Raw genomic sequence first — 17301 nt, forward strand, 5'->3', positions numbered from 1 at the left:
GGAGCAGCCAAGGACACATCAACAACCTTATAGCTCCCTGTAAAGAGGGGAAATTCCTGGGACAGGTTACCTTGGCAACAGGTTGGAGCAGGGGCAGGTTCTTGATAAGATCCCTCAGGGGGCAGTCTCTAACTTCCCAGACTCACTCAAAATTGGCCTCCTAGATCCGACCTGACTCGATTTACCTATCTACACTGGCTGCCTATCTAATTCTGGCTTCAGTTCCTTCAAGAGAAGGTTAGCATTATCCAAATCTGCACCCAGTTTATTCTGATAGCTTTGTAAGGTTGTCAAAACTCAGGGAATGGCGAATTTTAAAATAAATAACATGCATGTGTAAGTTCAGAAATCAATCTCGCCAGAATAGCACTAACAAGCCCCGCCCCTCCACTCTGACCCCGCCCCTCAGCCCCGCCCATGGACTCCTGCAGGAGCCTCCGCTGGGAGGGGGCCGCAGTGCGCATGCGCACAGCGCCCCGGCGCGGTTGCCGTGGCAGCGCCGCCCGAGGAAGGGCGGCGGCGCCAGGCCGGGACCGTGGCTGGCTGAGGCAGCGACGTTGCCACCCGAGAGCCCGTGGCCTGGCCGGAGGCGGTACCGGGCAGGCTTGAGTCGCGGAGTGCTCCTCCCGGCCGACGGGGATGCGGGACCGGCTTCCGGACCTGACGGCGGTGAGCGCCGAGCGGGTAGCGGTCCGGTCTGGCGGGGCGGGGCTCCGGGCGGGGTCTGGGACCCAGCTGGCCGGGCGCGGCTCCGGGCGGGTCCTGAGGTCCGGGACCAGCTGGCAGGGCGGGGGCTCCTGGCGTTCTGGGCTCCTGAGGTCCGTGGCAGCTGGGCGGGGGTTCCCGGCGGGTCCTAAGGTGGGGGCAGCTGGGGCGAGGGCTTTCGGCGGGTCCTGAGGTCGGGGGCAGCTGGGGAGGGGGCTCCAGGCAGGCTGGGGCTCCAGGCGGTGGTTCCAAGATATGGGATTTTAGAGTTGGGGGCATTGCTGGGATTTGTGTCCGCATGGCATGCTGGAGCTCCTGGTAGGAACTCTGGGCTCGGACTACTGGGGTGGGGCTCACAGCATCCTCCTGCTCTGGTGCTTTGGGAAGGCTAGACTTACTCGCGGGGTTGGGTCCTCTGGGAAGGGGCTTCCGGGGCTGCAGATCTGAGGTGGATCCCACAGGGAGTTATCTTTGCTGGTTTTGGTGTGCTCCTTCGGGCTATTGGGGGCCGAGTTTACTCTCGTGAGCCAAGGTCTTGGTGACCCCTCAACAGGTGGGATTCAGGGTGGGGTGACCCAGAGTCTCAGGGAAGGGGCTGGGACCCAGCATGACCCCCTGCGCGGCTGGGGCTGTACTTCCTGGACAGAAGACTGCTTGGAGCTCAACCATTACATGGCTTGGCTGGTTCTTTCCATACTTACCACAAACAGAAAGGCCTGGCCAACTGTCCTGCCATGTGAACCCTGGTGCCTCACTGAGCTGGATGGTGGTTGGGTAGGGCCAGCCTGTAGTTGCATCTTGTATTTTCTGTTTCCCTAGTAAATAGTGCACCTGGGGAAGGAGGCTGTGGGTGCTGAAGCTTTCTTAACATACCTGGTAGAGTGCATAGTGAGTGACCAAATGACCATTGACTTTAGCAAGAGGAAAGTAGCACAGTTGAAAATGGAAAAAGATTTTAAAATACTTTTAAATGACACATGGTATTGTACCTATTTATGGGGTGTAGTGTGACATTTCAATACATATGTGCAAAATGTAATGTTTAGATCAATGCAATTGACATATCTATCACTTAAGATATTATCATTTCTTTGTGCTGTGAACATTCAAAATCCTTTGTAGTAGCTATTTGGAAAAGTACAGTTATTGTTGTGAACTGCAGTTATCCTGCTGTGCTCTAGAGCATGAGAAGTCATTCCTTCTATCCAGCTGCACCCTGGACCCATTAACAATATTTCTCCATCAGTTCCTCATTCACACCCTTCCTTCCAGGCTCTTATGACCACAGTTCTATTCTCTACTACCTTGAAATCAATCTTTTAGCTTTCACATATGAGTGAGGACACACAGTGTTTGTCTTTCTGTGCCTGGCTTATTTCACTTACCAAAATGACCCAGTTTCATCCATGTGTCTGCAAATGACAGAATTTAATTTATTTTACTGGTTGAATTATATTAAAAGTGGAGCTATTTTTAATGCATTCATATGTGTATAGGTGACAATGCTGTGAATGAGATGGGGACAGCAAAATTATGGTGGAAGTTTAATAGATGTTCAAGGTGAAACATTTTAGCCAACATAAATAGTTATGATTTTTTTCCCCCTCTTAAAAATGCAAGTACTAATTCATGCTGGGTATTCATTGTCTTGCTTTTCCTGTACACAAATGTAACCTGTGTTCTCTGAATGGCTGCATAGAACAGGGTCTGAGGCCCACTGCTCTGAAGCACCTGTTGCCTGTGGTACATTAAGCTTGCTTCTGGAATGGGACTAGGTCAGTGTTTAGTGTTGTAGTTGGGAGGAGAGAGGACAGACGTGGGAGTCATTGTCAGTTCTGTGAGTCCTGTAAGGACTCTGAGGAGAGCACCTGGTCCTCAGGATCATGGGGTCGGTGCCTCATACTCTTCCTCAAAGCTTTCTTCATTATGGCTTTTCTTTCTTCCCCTTTGTTAATGGTCAGCTAACCATCTTGATGGTGGTCTGATTGTTTTTAGTGGTGCTGGGTACTGAACCCATGGCCTTATGCATGCAAAGCAAGCACTCTAACAACTGAGCTATATGCCCAGCCCCAGTTGCCACCTCTTAATACCCTGGCTGAACCATTGGTAGTAAGAACATGTCAATTAGCATTGCTCTAAACTGTAGACCTAGAAGGGAAGTAAGTCACTGTAGGCGAAGGGACACAGCAGTCAGCAGCCTAGTAGAAGCTTCTGCTGTGGACTTGGCTGGTCTTGGATAAATAATTTTTAGCCTCTCATTGCTTGAGCTTTCCTGTATGTCAAAGGGGATGGTAATGTCTTTTCTTGATATCTTGTGGAGGAAGTTTTCACAAAACTATCTAACATGTGAAGCTCTAGGAGAAGGTGGGAAGGGAAGTACTATGTAGTTATAAGTGCCACTAATACTTAGTTAGGTTTTTTGTTTTCAGGAAGTTATAAAAAGCAAACTTCTTCTTAGCATAAAATAGCCAAAATTGAATTTAATATGCTTTAGATATGAAGAGCAATATTAAAAAATCTACCTAGAGCCACCAGATGTAAGTTTAATTTTTTTTTCCCAGACAGTATGCCTTTCTCAAGTATTTTGGGAGTAGCTGAGCTGGGTGTGGTGGCACATGCCTATAATCTCAGCAGTTTAGGAGCCTGAGGCAGGAGGATTACAGGTTTGAAGCCAGCCTCAGCAAATTAGTAAGGCCCTAAGCAACTTAGTGAGACCTCATTTCAAAATAAAAAAAATATATATATAAAGGGCTGGGGATGTAGATCAGTGGTAAAACATCACTAGGTTCAATTCCCAGTATCGAAAAGAAAAGAAAAAATTGGGCGGTAGCTGCATGTATGACCACAGCCGTGTTTCTAAATGGCTGGTGGTGTTCACAGGTAAAGTTTTGTTTTTAATTTTGGTAGTTAAAATGGATCATCTATAAGAACAAAGTATTTGAAATGCCTTCAAAAGCTTTTTTAGCTTAATGTTACTTCTTTCTGAGAAGGCGCAACTACTTGGAAAGGACTTATAAGTTAATTTGTCCAAAGTAATTTTATTGACAGATTTTGCATTAACAGATTTAGTTCCTCCCAAGCAGTGATTCAGGCATTGAGCCATCAATCATTTGGGAACAGAAAGCTTAAGTTAGTGTCTAAGATCTGGACTCTAAATCCAGAGCAAAAGTATTTCTGATTTGCAATACATAAAATTAAGTTCATCTAACAGATAGCTTTGGGTGATAGGTTTCTCCCAGGTAGTGTACTAGGTGCAGAGATGTAAAGCTGAATTGAGTGCATGATGTAGGGAAAGGAAGTCATGGGGAGGAAGAGTGAAGAAGGCATGCCGGAACACACTTCAGGATGTGAGTAAATAAAAATGGAACGGCCTGTCTGTAAGTAACAGCTCCAACATGTACTGATTGCTTTTTTATAAGAAGTTAATGCAAACAGGCGTATCTCTTATAGTGAAGCGTAGGGACACTACACATTTTAACTGTGGGACGTGTTTGCATGATGATAAACAGTAGCTGGGTGGTATTCATTAATAGATCCAAGAGTAATGAGCAAGTTATTTTTCACCTTGTGATCAATATGATGAATTGCAAATATAATTTTTTAGAGGTCAGGAAACACTGCTCAGACATTTTTAGTTATTTTGTGAGAGCTCAGATTTGTACATGTAGTACAGAATGGTGTACAATAAAGACTCAGATACCAGTTAATAAAGTATGAATAGGAAAGACAGTGTAATGGATCTGATGTAACTTTCCTATGTACACATGTGAATACACAGTGAACCTCACCATCATATTACGACCATAAGACTGGGGTCCTAATTAGAATAAAATGTACTCCATTGCTTAAATATGTCAAAATATATTATAAAGTAGGAACATTTAAAAGTTTTCACTGGAATTTAAAATACTAGGAATATCATAGCATTTATAATTTTATATGTGAAAATATTTGTGATTTTATATCTGTATATGGTAAGTGTAAAATTTCATAATTTATTCAGTCCTGCTAAATGTTTGTATTTTGTTTATTTTTCATAAAAACATTCTCCACAGTGCATCTCTAGTTTCTCTGTTCTTGGTTATAATAAAATGATATGTTTATATATAAATATGTTCTTTCTTTAAGATAGCAGAACCTGTACTTTCCCAAAGATTAATTAACTTCAGTTATATTCAGAACTGGAGGAGTAGGCCTTCTAGGAGGTCCCTGGTCCCGTGGCACAGGGCATAGGGTGTTGCTGTGGTCCTGGCACTCGCCGCTCCTCTCTGCCTGTGTCTGCACTGCTGCCTAAGTGCTCCCTGCTTTGGGCCTGCCCCATACTTCTCCTGGTCTCAGCTCAGGCAACACCACCTGGAAGTCTTCCAGTCTTCCCTTCCTCTGTCCCAGAGCTGGCCACCCTCTTGTCTTGGAGTATTCTGGATGCAAATGCAGTCAGCTTTTCTCCCAGGACACTTCCAAGATTGGATCTCTTGAGAGCACACTTTGTGCTCAGAGGCATCCGATTTCTCAGGGTGCCTGTTGTAGAGCACCTGCTGGGTACTTGTGGAATCATTGTGTTTCCATATAAAGGTGCCCCTGGGTACGGGACACTTAGGTGCAGTAGAATCTGCTGTCGGTGAGGTTCTTCCCCTTGCCAGGGACCGAAAGCCAGAGCTGACACAGAGAAGGCAGAGTTGTTCAAAGGTGGAATGGTGCCTCCCAGACCTTGAGGGCAGCCCCCAGGGATGGAGCTAGGTGAAGAACGAGGCTGTCCCTCACTGTGTGACTCACTTAGTGTTTGTCCCTGGGTCTGTTCCTTGGTTTCTCTCTGTCCTTTTTGTGCTTTCTCCACTCTCCACCCCTCATCCTCTTAACTCTGCATTCACTCATTCATTCCCCTGACCCTCACTGAGTGGCTGCCACATGCCAGGCACTGTTAGGCAGGCATGAGTCGGGACCAAGCAGATGAAATTCTTCACACCTCTGAGACTTGCAGTTAGGGAGCTGGACAGGAAACAACACAGCCAATGGATAATAAGATGTCTTTGTGGCTTCAGCTATTAGGGAACTAGAACACAGTGAGCTGATGTGGGAGTGGGCTACTTTGAACCTGCCAATTTGGGATGGTCTCTTGGAGCTGAGATTTGAATAGGAGGGAGCCAGCTATGGACAGTTGGAGTGGGTAGTGCTGTAGGCAGAAGGTGCAGCAAGTCCAGAAGCCTTGAGCTGTGAGTAATTGGTGTGGAGGACAGAATGATGACTGATTTGGTTGCCATAGTGTGATGGGGAGAGGTGAATGAGGTTGAAAATGTCAGCAGGAATTGGCCCGTGCTGGTTTCGTTCATGCTCTGACCTTGTGGAAGCGGCCATACTGAACCTCAAGTTAAATGCCCTCCCAGTTAAGCTCCTTGTCCATCCTCTTGGTTCTGATCCTGGTTCTGATCCTGGGGAGGGAACATGTTGGCTCTGTGTGGAGAGGTGGGGGAGGGGGTTGCTCTGGCCAGAAGCCATGGTCAGCCTAGCAGTGTCCCCTGTGCGCACACCGTGCTGTGGCGTTAACAGCTAAGCTGAGCAGTTTGGCCTTTGTGAAGCTAAGGATTGCTCGTGCCCTGTGGCTTGGTGTCTCCTGCCTGGATAGGTACGGGTGTGGCATCCCAGAGCATGGCCTAGTGGGGCATGGGGAGATGGACAAGAACGTGCTTTGCTGTGCTGGAGCAGCAGCATGTTGGCCCAGGGGAGCCTGGATGAGGACCTCCATGTAGTCACTCCGTGGAGGGGAATGCACTGGGCTGGACTGAGTATAGAGCCCCGTGTGGCGGGACTTGAGGACAGGACCACATTGCAGGAGCACCGGTACATCTGACACCACTGTGCAGAGTATCACACGTCTGCCAGTCAGTATTTATGTAGCATCAGTGATGGAGTCAAGCAGGTAGCAAAAATACATTAAAATTGTAACATTTTACTATAGAATATAAGTTATGATGATTATACAAAAATATAATAATTATATATAGTATAATTATAGTCAGTCTTTAGCTGTATTTAATTACGAATAGCTTTCCTTTTCTCCCCCAAATGATTAATTTGAAAACAACTTATTGTGTTCTAGCAGCAAAGGCCCTGCAGCCCCTGTGCGGAATTCCAGTGTCCTTTGTGTCCCACAGTTGCTGCCTGTCTGGAAGGCTTTTGGTGTGCGTGTGGAGAAAACCACAGGGGCAGGCCAGGGCTTCTGCCAGCCTGGGTTCTGCTCCTGCGGTGGTGTGGCTTCTGTATTCTAAAGGATGGGTGTCCGGATGACAGATCACGTCTGCTCAGCAGTCTCTAACCCTGGCAAAGACTTGCTGCCCATTGCTGGCCACAGTATGCACATGGGGAGATTGTGTTTTTACTATAATGCTGATTTCAAGGAGAATTCTTTTCATATTTCATAGAAATAAAATGTTGAAATTTCAGTTTTTTTTCTTTTTTTTTTTTTCCTTTTTCTGATGCTGGGGATTGAACCTAGGGCCTGCTGTTGGGCAAGCGCTCCTGCACAGAGCCATACCCCAGCCCAATGTTTGAAGGTTAACCCTCACTTTGACACTTTGAAAATCCAGTATGTCCAATTGGAGAGTATTGCCAGTGCTTCTTAGTAAATGTTTGCCATAAGCCGTTTTGTTATTTATAATAAATGTATTGTCAAGAGATTTAGATGGGCTATTCCTACCAACTGTCAAAAACATAATAAATGTACTATCATAAGTGTGGCTATCGTACAAGTGTCCACACTGTCTCAGAATGAAAGATTGAACCTGAGTGGTTTTTGGAGACAAGAATAATGCAGTTTAGGCATGAAGCCGAAGGTCATAGTTAGGACTGAGAATTCCAGGTAGAAGCAAGACAATAGTCATGTGGCTGTTTCTTGGTATACAGGTAGAGCAACAAATTATTTGCATACAGGTGATTGAGTTTGTGAGCAAAGGTGGTGTATGATGTGAGCTTGGCGAGTTGGTTGGGGATTGGGATTCTGTGATGTGATTCTGTGACACTGTGTGGACTATAGCCATACAGAACGGGGACAGTGTGAGGCTGGAGACCAACTCCTGAGCACTGATGCAGGGATGGCTTTGTCCCTGGGTGGCAGGTGAGGAGCTGGGCTTTTGCTGTGGCTCAGGTGGGATTTGTCTCCAGATGGCAGCAGGGCTTGGGGTGGGAAGTGGGGCTCAGGACAGAATAGGCTGTGCGTTGGTGGTTGTTGAAGCTGGGTGAGGGTGACATCAAGGGCTCCTAATGGCATCCCCTGTTAATTTTGTATATTTGCAAATTTTTTCATAACAAAAAGAAAGACTGAGCAAAACAAAAGCGTCTTTGAATGTAGACCTGCTTTCAGAGCAGCACGGTGTGGGGTTGTCTGCGAGAGGTGTGGGAACCAGGGAGGGGCGCTTCCCATCTCCCTGCACTGTGGGCCCCAGGTGCGTCCCAGCGTGATTTCAATCATGTCGTGGTTGAGTTCTATCCTGGCTTCTGTTGAGTCATCAGGTGTCTCTCTGAGACCTGCAATTGAAGAGACAAGGCAAGGAATCATAGGCACATGGTGGCTCCCTGTGTCCAGCTAGCCTTCAGACACTGGTGGGCGGGGGGGGGGCGGCAAGCTGAGGGTGCTGGTGGCTGGAGAGTGGGCTGTGCAGGTTCCAGGGAGTAGGTGCCCCACAGGAGGCCACGGTGTTGGCCCACTCAGGAGCCAGAGTGTCTGTAGGGCCCAACGGAGGGGTCTGCAGTGCAGCCCCTCCCTCCCATGGGCCCAGGCCTTTTTCAGAGCATGGTGTGGGAGTTGGATGGACAAGGCCACTTCTATGCCTGCGGAGTGTCCTAGGCAGTGCTGTACTGTGTTTCAGACTCCTTACTGCAGAAGGGACGATAAAAGTTAATGGGGACACGTGTGTTAAGTGTGAGCGTAGGTCAAGGATGGTTCTTAGCTGAGGTAGGAGAATAGTGCAGAAGGGAAAGGGCTTGTAAGTCACCCAGACCTGGCTTCAGCTGCTGGTGAGACTTTGAACATGTCCCTTGGCCTCTGTGTTTGCCCTGCTATGTGGAACAGGTGAAATATCTGCTGTCCTTGGTGGTATGGGAGGGTCACCCAACATGGCGCACCAAAGTGCTCACACCCAGGGTCCAGCATAGGGTCCTCGGCAGCCCTTTCTGCCTCTGTGGTGCAGCCCTGAGGAGGCACTGAGGTGCTGTGGGTGCTCTCCTGTCAGCCCCTGCTGCCGGCTGTGGTGTCTTTTTGGTTTTGAGTGCTGCTTTGCTCAGGACTTGGAGCTTGGGTCAGGAGTAGGTGTTAAAGCCTGTATTGGTCACCAGTGGGTTTCTCATCCTTACACCTGGCTCTAAAGGAGGTGGACTGGGTGGCAGCTCGGGCTCAGCCTGCTGAGAGTATGGGGCTAGGGTCCAGAGCTTCGGGGAGCAGCAAGCCTTCTTTTGGACGTGTAGTTTTAATGCAGAGTTTGGGGAGCAATGTTGGGTTTGTGGCACAGCTGACCAGAAGATGGTGTGGCTGTTCCCCAGGCCTCACCTGGGGCACTGGTGTCCTGAGATTGCTGCAAATTGCAACTACAACTGGGTGGCTAAAACCTCTGAGCCGGAGTCGGAGGTCCAGGTGTGGGCACCTCGGGAGCCATGGCAGATCCCCCGTGTCTTGGAGACTGGAGACGGGTGTCACAGTCCTCAGCATTCCATGGCTTGTATTTGCCTCACTCCAACCTGTGCCTCCCTCTCACCTGGCCATCTGTCCTCTTCCTCATGTCCCACCCTGTTCCAGAATGACCCCATCTTAACTAGCGACATCAGCAGCAATCCTGTTCCAAATCTGGTCCCCTTGCTGGAGTGCTGGTCCTTGGCCTGTTGGTTGCACAGAGAGAACTCTCAGCACTTCTCCTGAGCTCCAGCTGTCTTTCTCCACATCCGTGTCAAGGGGAGCAGAGTGGTGACCCAGTGTGGCCCAGGGCACTTCCCAAAAAGCCGCTCACAAAGGGTGCCCACAAGCTAGCTGAAAGAGTATAGGTGCCCAGACCCGAGAGGCCCTGCGCCTTTCTGCGGTAATCCTCTGTGGCAGCCGCTGCCTCTCCTCTTGCTGGCCATGGTGTCAGAATGATGTGTCCTGTTATCTCGGAGCACAGGCTGCTTCCCTTCCCCTGAGCTAAGAACTGTCTTATCTACATAGGCAGCCCGGGATGGGTGCTGACAGACGGGAAGAGACTATTAACGATTTTTAGGCCAATTGATTTTGCCCCTGTGAGGGTTCTGAATAATACAGAAAGTAGGATGTTTTGTACTTTCCTAACACATTTTTTAAGTTTTGCAAATTTTTCTTAGCTAAATGTTGGTAGGATTTTTTTTCTTTCCTAAAACTGTCCTAGGTGGTAGAGCAACAGTTATGCTTTAGGCTGCTCAGTGGGTAATCTTCAGTTTGTGAAGATTCCTGAGATTCGTTGCCAACTCGGGGTCTGTGAGGTTGGAACTGGGCTGACTCAGGGGGCCTGTGGCCCCCTCCCCCTGCCCCATCCTTCTACAGGCCAGACCCCGCTGGAGGTGCTGCATGGCAAGGCTAGAACCAGCGTTGTGTGGTGTAGATTCCAGTCCTGTGTTGTTCGTCGCCTCTCCCTGAACTTGGCCACAAGCTTTCTTGCTCTCTTGGACTTTTGGCTGTTGGTTGCTTTTGACTTCTGGGAATGGTGGCTTCTGGGCGGGTCCTTGCTGTGATGGCCTCAACGTCCCCTGCTACTTGTTCAGATACAGTGCTGGCCAGTCTGGCTGAGGGGGCTGCTGGGTGGGTCAGCATGCGCACTGTGACCAGCCCACCCTGCTTGAGAGCCCCCCCGGGTGAGCCTTAGGCATCTTCTAGTGTGTTCTTGGGGGGCCTCTGAAACTGGCTCTCGCGAGCAGGGTAGTTCTTGCTCTCGGCAGTACTTGCTACAGCGGCTTTCTTCTTCCCAGTGTTACTTGGTATCGTCTTCCTTAATTTGTCTTTCTTTGTTAAAGTTTCCTATCATTAAACGTGATGCATGGCTCAGAGAGAGGGAGGAACACCAGCTTATGCTGTTGGTTCTTGGAAGATTATTTTGTATGCTAGGAAAGTTAACTAGTGATGTCAATTTTTTTTTTTTTTTGTACTGGGATTGAACTCAAAGACACTCAACCACTGAACCGCATCCCCAGCCCTATGTTGTATTTTATTTAGAGGCAGGGTCTCACTGAGTTGCTCAGTGCCTCACTTTTGCTGAAGCTGGTTTTGAACTTGTGATTCTGAGCCTCAGCCTCCAGAGCTGATGACAGTATTTTTATACTCTATGAAAATATAAATATGCAGTACAGTTTCACTTCTTGAATCTAAAACTAGTTATATTGACTAGATCGCTCAGTACTGAGGAACGTAGCCTTTGTTTTTTTCCAGAGTGTCTATGTTTCCCGCCTCACTTCCACTGTAATCTGTTATATTGAAAGAGTTGCAGAATTAAATGGTCCTGGGTAGCGATACTTTGCTAGTTTGTTACTTTGGTGCTTTGGTGAGTCAAACTCTTGCGGATCCTGAATTGCTTTGTATTTCAATTCACTATTTGTGCTTATGTAAGAATTTTTAAAAATCTGATTTTTACATTTTATGTTTCCCATTTTAGTGTAGGAAAAATGACGATGGAGAGACGACTCTTGTTGTTGAAAAGGACCATTTTATGGATGATTTCTTCCACCAGGTAAAAGCATTTGATGAAACTTAGTCATAGCCTTTTTCTTTAAACACAGTTATGCTGATGTAACGATGCACTTGCCATGTTTGAGATGATATTAAAGTGAGTGCAGTCACACACTACATGAATATCCTGGACAAAGGAGACCGTAGGTTTGATGGTGGACCCACAGGCCGTGCTGATTTGTCAGGTACACTTCATTATGCTCACGCAAGGAACAGCCCTTAATTTGGTCCCATTGTTGAGCGGTGCATGACTGTATTTTTAAAAAGTTGTTGTTTGCACTCGAAAGTTCTTTGGATTTTTACAACTATCAAGATGTTAGTTGGTATTGAGAAGGTTGAAGTGGTGGTTGTGCTCACAGCTGGTGTGAGGGTGGGTGTGCATAGCAGGTGAGGCTGCTGTAGCGAGCAGCGGGACTCCTCCCCAGGCCGGGGGACCTGTGCCCTGGGCAGAGTGGGGCCATGGCACTGCCCACTGTTCCCATACTTGTCTCTCAGTCTGAGCTCATGGTGCCAGACAGTACTTCCTGCCACTCCAAGCCCCCTCAGGAGACCAGCCAGACCCTTTAATAAATTGTTCAAAGTTCTCACAGGACCTGAGGGCTCCTTAGTCCTTTGGAAAGCAGAAGTCCTAGCTGCAGAGGTTGAGCTGAACTCAGCAAGCACGGCACACACCAGCAGCCACTCTGTGTCCTTCACAGCCACACAGATCCCCTTAGAGTTCTCTGGGGCTAGAAGGGAACATTTGGTATGTTTTTAAGATCTGATGGAAAACTATATTTGCTTACATACAAGACTCTTAGGAGAAAGATTGTAAGTGATCTAGTGACTGGCGTTTAGACTGTGGAAGATTGTCAGAAGGGCCATTGTGAAAGCTCTGATCTGACAGTGGCCGCTTGGCCATGCCTCAGGTGTGAGTACCCAGACCCTTGGGAACCACGTCCCTCTAGCCCACAAGGCGTGCTCTTCCCCCACTGCTGCTTCAAGGATTATAACAGGTTTAATATTTGATCTAGTGTTGCATAATTGCAAATTTTCAAAACTCAGTCATAATACAAATGCTTAGTTAGTCATGAAGAAAAGAAACGTTCAGTGAATTTTTTCAGGGTGGAAGCTTCATTTCCAGGATTCATGTTGATTAGGCAGACTTTGGTCGAGTATTTGCAGTTAACTCCTAAAACAAAGTGGTCAATCAATACATGGGTTTCAAAATACGTAATGTGTTAATAAAAACATACAGAGAGTTGGATTCAGTCCCCAGCGTTGCAAAAACAAAAATATATAAAAAGTTAACGGTTTCTCTGATTCCACCAGAATTCTTGATTGTCTTAAGTCTGTCACTGGTTTTCAAGTATTTGTTAGTTCCAAATTTTACCTAATGGGAAAAACATAAGAATAAATTGTTAGATATAAGAACTATAGGAAGAAATTAAGAGACTGGATTGCTGACTTGACTTCTTGGAGACAACTGTTGATTGCCTTGGGTCTCTCTGCCACTCAGTCAATTATGATGTTTCCAACACCTTTACCCGGGTGCTCAGCTCTTTGTAAGAATGTCTTGTTTTAGAGACTCCCTTAGCATTCAGTGGTGTTGAACACAGTAGGAAAGGTGATGTGTAGCCATTCACTGGATGCCATCAGGCTGTAGGTTTTGCTGATCTGGTCAGAATTCATTTTTGCTATTGCCCTCAGGGATGCCGGAAAAGCAATTCACTCATGCTTTGGGACAGTTGAGAGGGATTGAATTCCTTTGGTTTCCAACATAAGCTTAAGCTTCCATTTGTTAAATAGTAGCTTTGTTTCGCAGATTATTTCTGTGAAATGACTTCTTAGACAAATAGAGAAACAATTGATATTTGTCAGTGCAAGCTCACTTATAGAAAATATCATTCAGATCTTAAGCAAAACATAGAATGCTGTAGAAGACAGGATTTTGTGGATGATCAGTGTGTGGTTAAGACTGACACGGTGCTCTCGAGTGGCAGGGATGTCCTTTTTGAGAAGATGATTATAATAGAGAGACCCTGTGTGGAGGACTCACACACGCGGGTTGGAGCTGGCACTGCCACCAAGGTGGCTTCCTCCCAGGACGGAGCTCTCAGCCCTCGGTTCCTTTCCTTTGGAGCCCCTTGGGGTGTGTCACAGAACTCTCCAGGGCTGGAATCTTCCCTTTGCTTCTCCATGTGCCGTGGCTGCATAACTCTGAAGCTACTTTAGAAAGGGTACTTGCAAATGCACCCTGAAATGTGATAGCCTTCATGATGACATAGAAACATTTTAAAGAGTTTTAATCATAGCATTTTTTACATGATATAAGTAATAAGTGCAGTGCATGCTGTCATGCAGACACTGTGTAAGCACACCTGGCCTGGAGGAACAGCTGCTCTTAAAATGCAAAATTGTGTGCTGGACTGTTAATACTCTGACTTTCCAAGTGCAGTCTAGGGTCCCGAGGCCCCCTCAGGAGGCCCTGTGGTCAGAACTACCTTCATAGTAATACCACAGTGTTGTGTCCACCCTCATTCCTGCTGTTCCACCGAGGTGCAGAGGCAGTGTTCAGAGGCACACACTGAACACAAGAGGCTAAGAGAGAGTCACACTGCCTTCCACCAGACTAGAAATAGATCTACCAAAAAAAGGTCAATCACTGATGCTACTTTCACTGATTTTATTTTTGGGAAAATATTTTTTTCCCATAAAAATATGTTAAATTAGTGCATAATATTTTTGTATTGCTGCTGTAATAAGTCACTACAAACCTGAGAGCTTAAAAGAGCACAGATTTATTGTTCTACAACTCCAGAGTTCAGCATTCTGCAGCAGTCACACAGGCTGAAGCGAAGGTGTGGCCAGGGCTGTGCAGCAGAGGCTGCAGGAGAGCACGCCCTGTCTTTTCCTCTCCTGCCCTGGAGGTGCCTGAAGTCCTGGCCTGCCCACAGCCCTTTCTTCTGCCCTCCCAGCACACCTGTCAGGCTGATCCCATCATCCTGTCTCCTCCTGACATTCTGTGTGGAAGGCCTCTTGTGGTTATATTGGATGGCCCAGATAATCCAGGATAATCTTCCAACTCAGAGTCCCTTTGCCATGTAAAGGGATGTGTTCCCCATGCCAGGAGTGGGATGTGGACATAGACCACCATGTGTAATGGGCTGTGACGACTGTTTTCTAGTAGATGTGCCTCCTACCTCAGTGGTCATCTGTCCCTCCTGTAGCCATAGCCAGCTTGCCATCCTCTTCTTCCTGAGAACATTGTGACCCTGTCCAGGGCCAGCCTGGATGACTCAGGACAATCTCCCATCTCAAAGTCACATGGGTAAAGGGTGGTTTGCTGTATGAAGTAATGTTCACAGATCCTGGGATTGATCTGGAGGGCCGTTGTGGAGCCTGGAAAGGTCTTACAATGAAGACATTAGGTTTTAAATGAATGTTGACCAGCTTAGTCCACTTAGAGATCAAAGGTAATGAACAGGAAAGGCTGGCCATGTGAGCTGCAGCCACCCCCAGAAGGACATTCCTGTAGGCACTCTGCAGGGCCCACCCCTCCCCGACGAGGGCTGGGCCGGTGTTGGCACTACCCACAGTGATGCCTGGGGCTCGATAGTCTTTGGAGTTCGCTGGTGAGTAACGACGTTCATCTTAAAAAGCAGGGATATGGTTCCTTTCTCGCTCTGTTTTTAATGATATCACGGAGAATAGGAAAGGTTCTTATTTCTTTATGTGGTATTTATTCAAATATTTCCCCTTTATTCCTCCTTTTTTAGGTAATGGAAAGAGATAGAAAGTTTGCGCTCGCCCCAGGTGATTCTCTTTGTGTCTCCCCTAGGTGGAGGAGATCAGGAATGGCATAGCCAAAGTAGCTCAGTATGTGGAAGACGTGAAGAAAAACCACAGCATCATTCTCTCTGCTCCAAACCCAGAAGGAAGTGAGTTGTCGGCTGTAAGAAAGCCTGTCTGTCTGTCTTTGCTTTCTCTCCTGCTGCCTACAGCACAGGCCTCAGCTCTAACATCACAGTTGGTGGAGCGAGGTGCTTGCATGAACTCCAGTGTCTATGCCTCCACAAAGCATCCCCAAATCTCTGAGTGGCCCAGCGTCCACCCAGGGAGGACCACTGGTGTGAGATCCAAAGCAACATTGAAATGACATTGCAGAATAGTGATTCGACCTGAAGTCCATGTCTTGCCACTTTTGGACAAGAATGACAGAATTTTGTGTTCAGGCCAGTTAGTAGGAGGTGGGTCTGGAAATGGCCTTTACTTGTCAGAGCCCGTGGAAGGACAAGACAGGCCGAGAGGGGCTCGGGGTCTGTGGGAAAGCTCCTGTGAGGTGTGTGCGCAGTGTCTGCTGCAGACAGCTGCGAGCAAGTGAGTTTAGGTAGCTGCGGTTGTTGGCGGTGCAGCATCCCCTGGATCTGCATATGGTCGACCGTTAAGGTAAACTCAGATCTGAGCGAGCCATGGCCACAAGCCAGAATCCAGTTGCCATTATGGGGCAAAATTGTTTAAAAAAAAAAAAAAAAAAAACTAAAAGCAGATATGCTTTTTGTTAGTATCTGTGCACTAGAAAAATAAGAACTTGGTTTTAAATCAAAAGAGAATATACATTTTTTTAATTTTAAGATTTCGCGTGTCTTATAAAATGATGTTGTGGGCTCAGTAGGTGTCCTGTTTCTGACTTAATAGAATGTTTCCCAAAATGTGCTCCTGGAGCCTGGCTAAGGACTTAGATGGTCGGTGACACACACTCTGTGGCCACGCGCATCTGTGGGCTGCTTTGTGGCTGTCTCCTCTTGGAAAGTTTGGCGTCCTCAGCGCAGCAGTGCCTGGGGGGTCCTGCCACACAGATGCCTGTGTGGCCTTGCTTGGTCTGACACTTGTGCCCAGGTTACTTTGTATGTGGCGTTTGTCACCACTCTGCTCAGTTCTTAGGGAGACTTCATGTGTATAAAGACCAGATATTCTTTTGAGTAATGTTGCCTCCAAAGCTTTTTTTTTTTTTTTTTGGCCACTAAGAGCAGATATAACTGTTTTCTGAATTCAGAGCTATTGATATTTCAGAGCAGTTCCTTTTGGGCTTTAGGTAAAACTGCTGCTTTTTGTCTGCTGTGTGACCGAGTGTGAACCCCAGAGTTGAAAGCCATGTCCAGAGGCTTACTTGGTCTCTAAAAAGCAAAGTACGGGGCTGGGATTATAGCTCAGTGGTTGAGCGCTTGCCTCGCATGCGTGAGGAACTGGGTTCCATCCTCAGCACCACATTAAATAAATAAATAAATGAAACAAAGACATTGTGTCCATCTACAACTGAAAACAATTTTTTAAAAAAGCAAAGTACAGTTACCCCCTTACCCCAGTAATGAGTCCTAGGAGAAGGAGTTCAGGATGGTGCCTTAGCAAAGGGCTCCTGTCCCCTTCTTGTCCTTTGTTCCCAAAGAAACAGGTGGCTCTGGTTCCTGCCAGGTCAAGCAGGAGGGAGAGAGGAAGTGGGAGAGTTGAGTCTCCAGCTGTCCACAGACCCAGGGGACAGGCAGGCTCCTGGGTGCTACCGTGCAGACAGCAATAGTAGTCTTCTCATGTGGTTCTCAAGAGTAGTCAGAATAGCTCTTGTTGACATCTCCAGAGGTCAGCCTTCCCTCCAGTCTCACAGTAGTGGACTCCTGAAGATCTACTGTGTGCTGGAATTATACAAATGAAAGTATTCCTTAATGCACAGTGGATTCCTGTGTGAATGCCATGTCCCTCTGGAAGGTGTGCAGGTCAGTTCTTTTTGAGTGGTACCATCTAGTGCCATTCCTGGTTCCGGATGCGAGTAGCTTCTCCAGACCAGAAACACCCCATGAGTTTCAGATGCGGGTTGGGCAGTATGGAGGAGCACCCCTGGGACCTCTGGAAAG

The 17301-nt window shown here is 47.3% G+C and overlaps 1 protein-coding gene across 6 annotated transcripts in view; it reads left to right on the forward strand.

The window, feature by feature from the left end:
* Positions 1-470: 470 nt before the first annotated feature.
* Stx2 (syntaxin 2) overlaps positions 471-17301 on the forward strand; it is a 30856-nt gene continuing 14025 nt past the window's right edge. For 4 of the 6 annotated variants that reach the window (XM_046445962.2, XM_046445960.2, XM_046445961.2 and 1 more), the window contains exons 1-3: positions 474-669; positions 11343-11417; positions 15237-15336. In XM_046445962.2, coding sequence (XP_046301918.1) covers positions 640-669; positions 11343-11417; positions 15237-15336 — 205 coding nt within the window. In that variant the 5' untranslated portion in view covers positions 474-639. Of the gene's footprint in view, positions 670-11342; positions 11418-15236; positions 15337-17301 lie in introns of all 6 variants that reach the window. The other 2 variants (XM_058579751.1, XM_046445963.2) reach the window with 2 other exon arrangements.

This window comes from Marmota monax, unplaced genomic scaffold, assembly GCF_021218885.2.
Source record: "Marmota monax isolate L192 unplaced genomic scaffold, Marmota_monax_Labrador192_F-V1.1 WCK01_AAM20220418_F8-fsc00200, whole genome shotgun sequence".
Taxonomy (NCBI): domain Eukaryota; kingdom Metazoa; phylum Chordata; class Mammalia; order Rodentia; family Sciuridae; genus Marmota; species Marmota monax.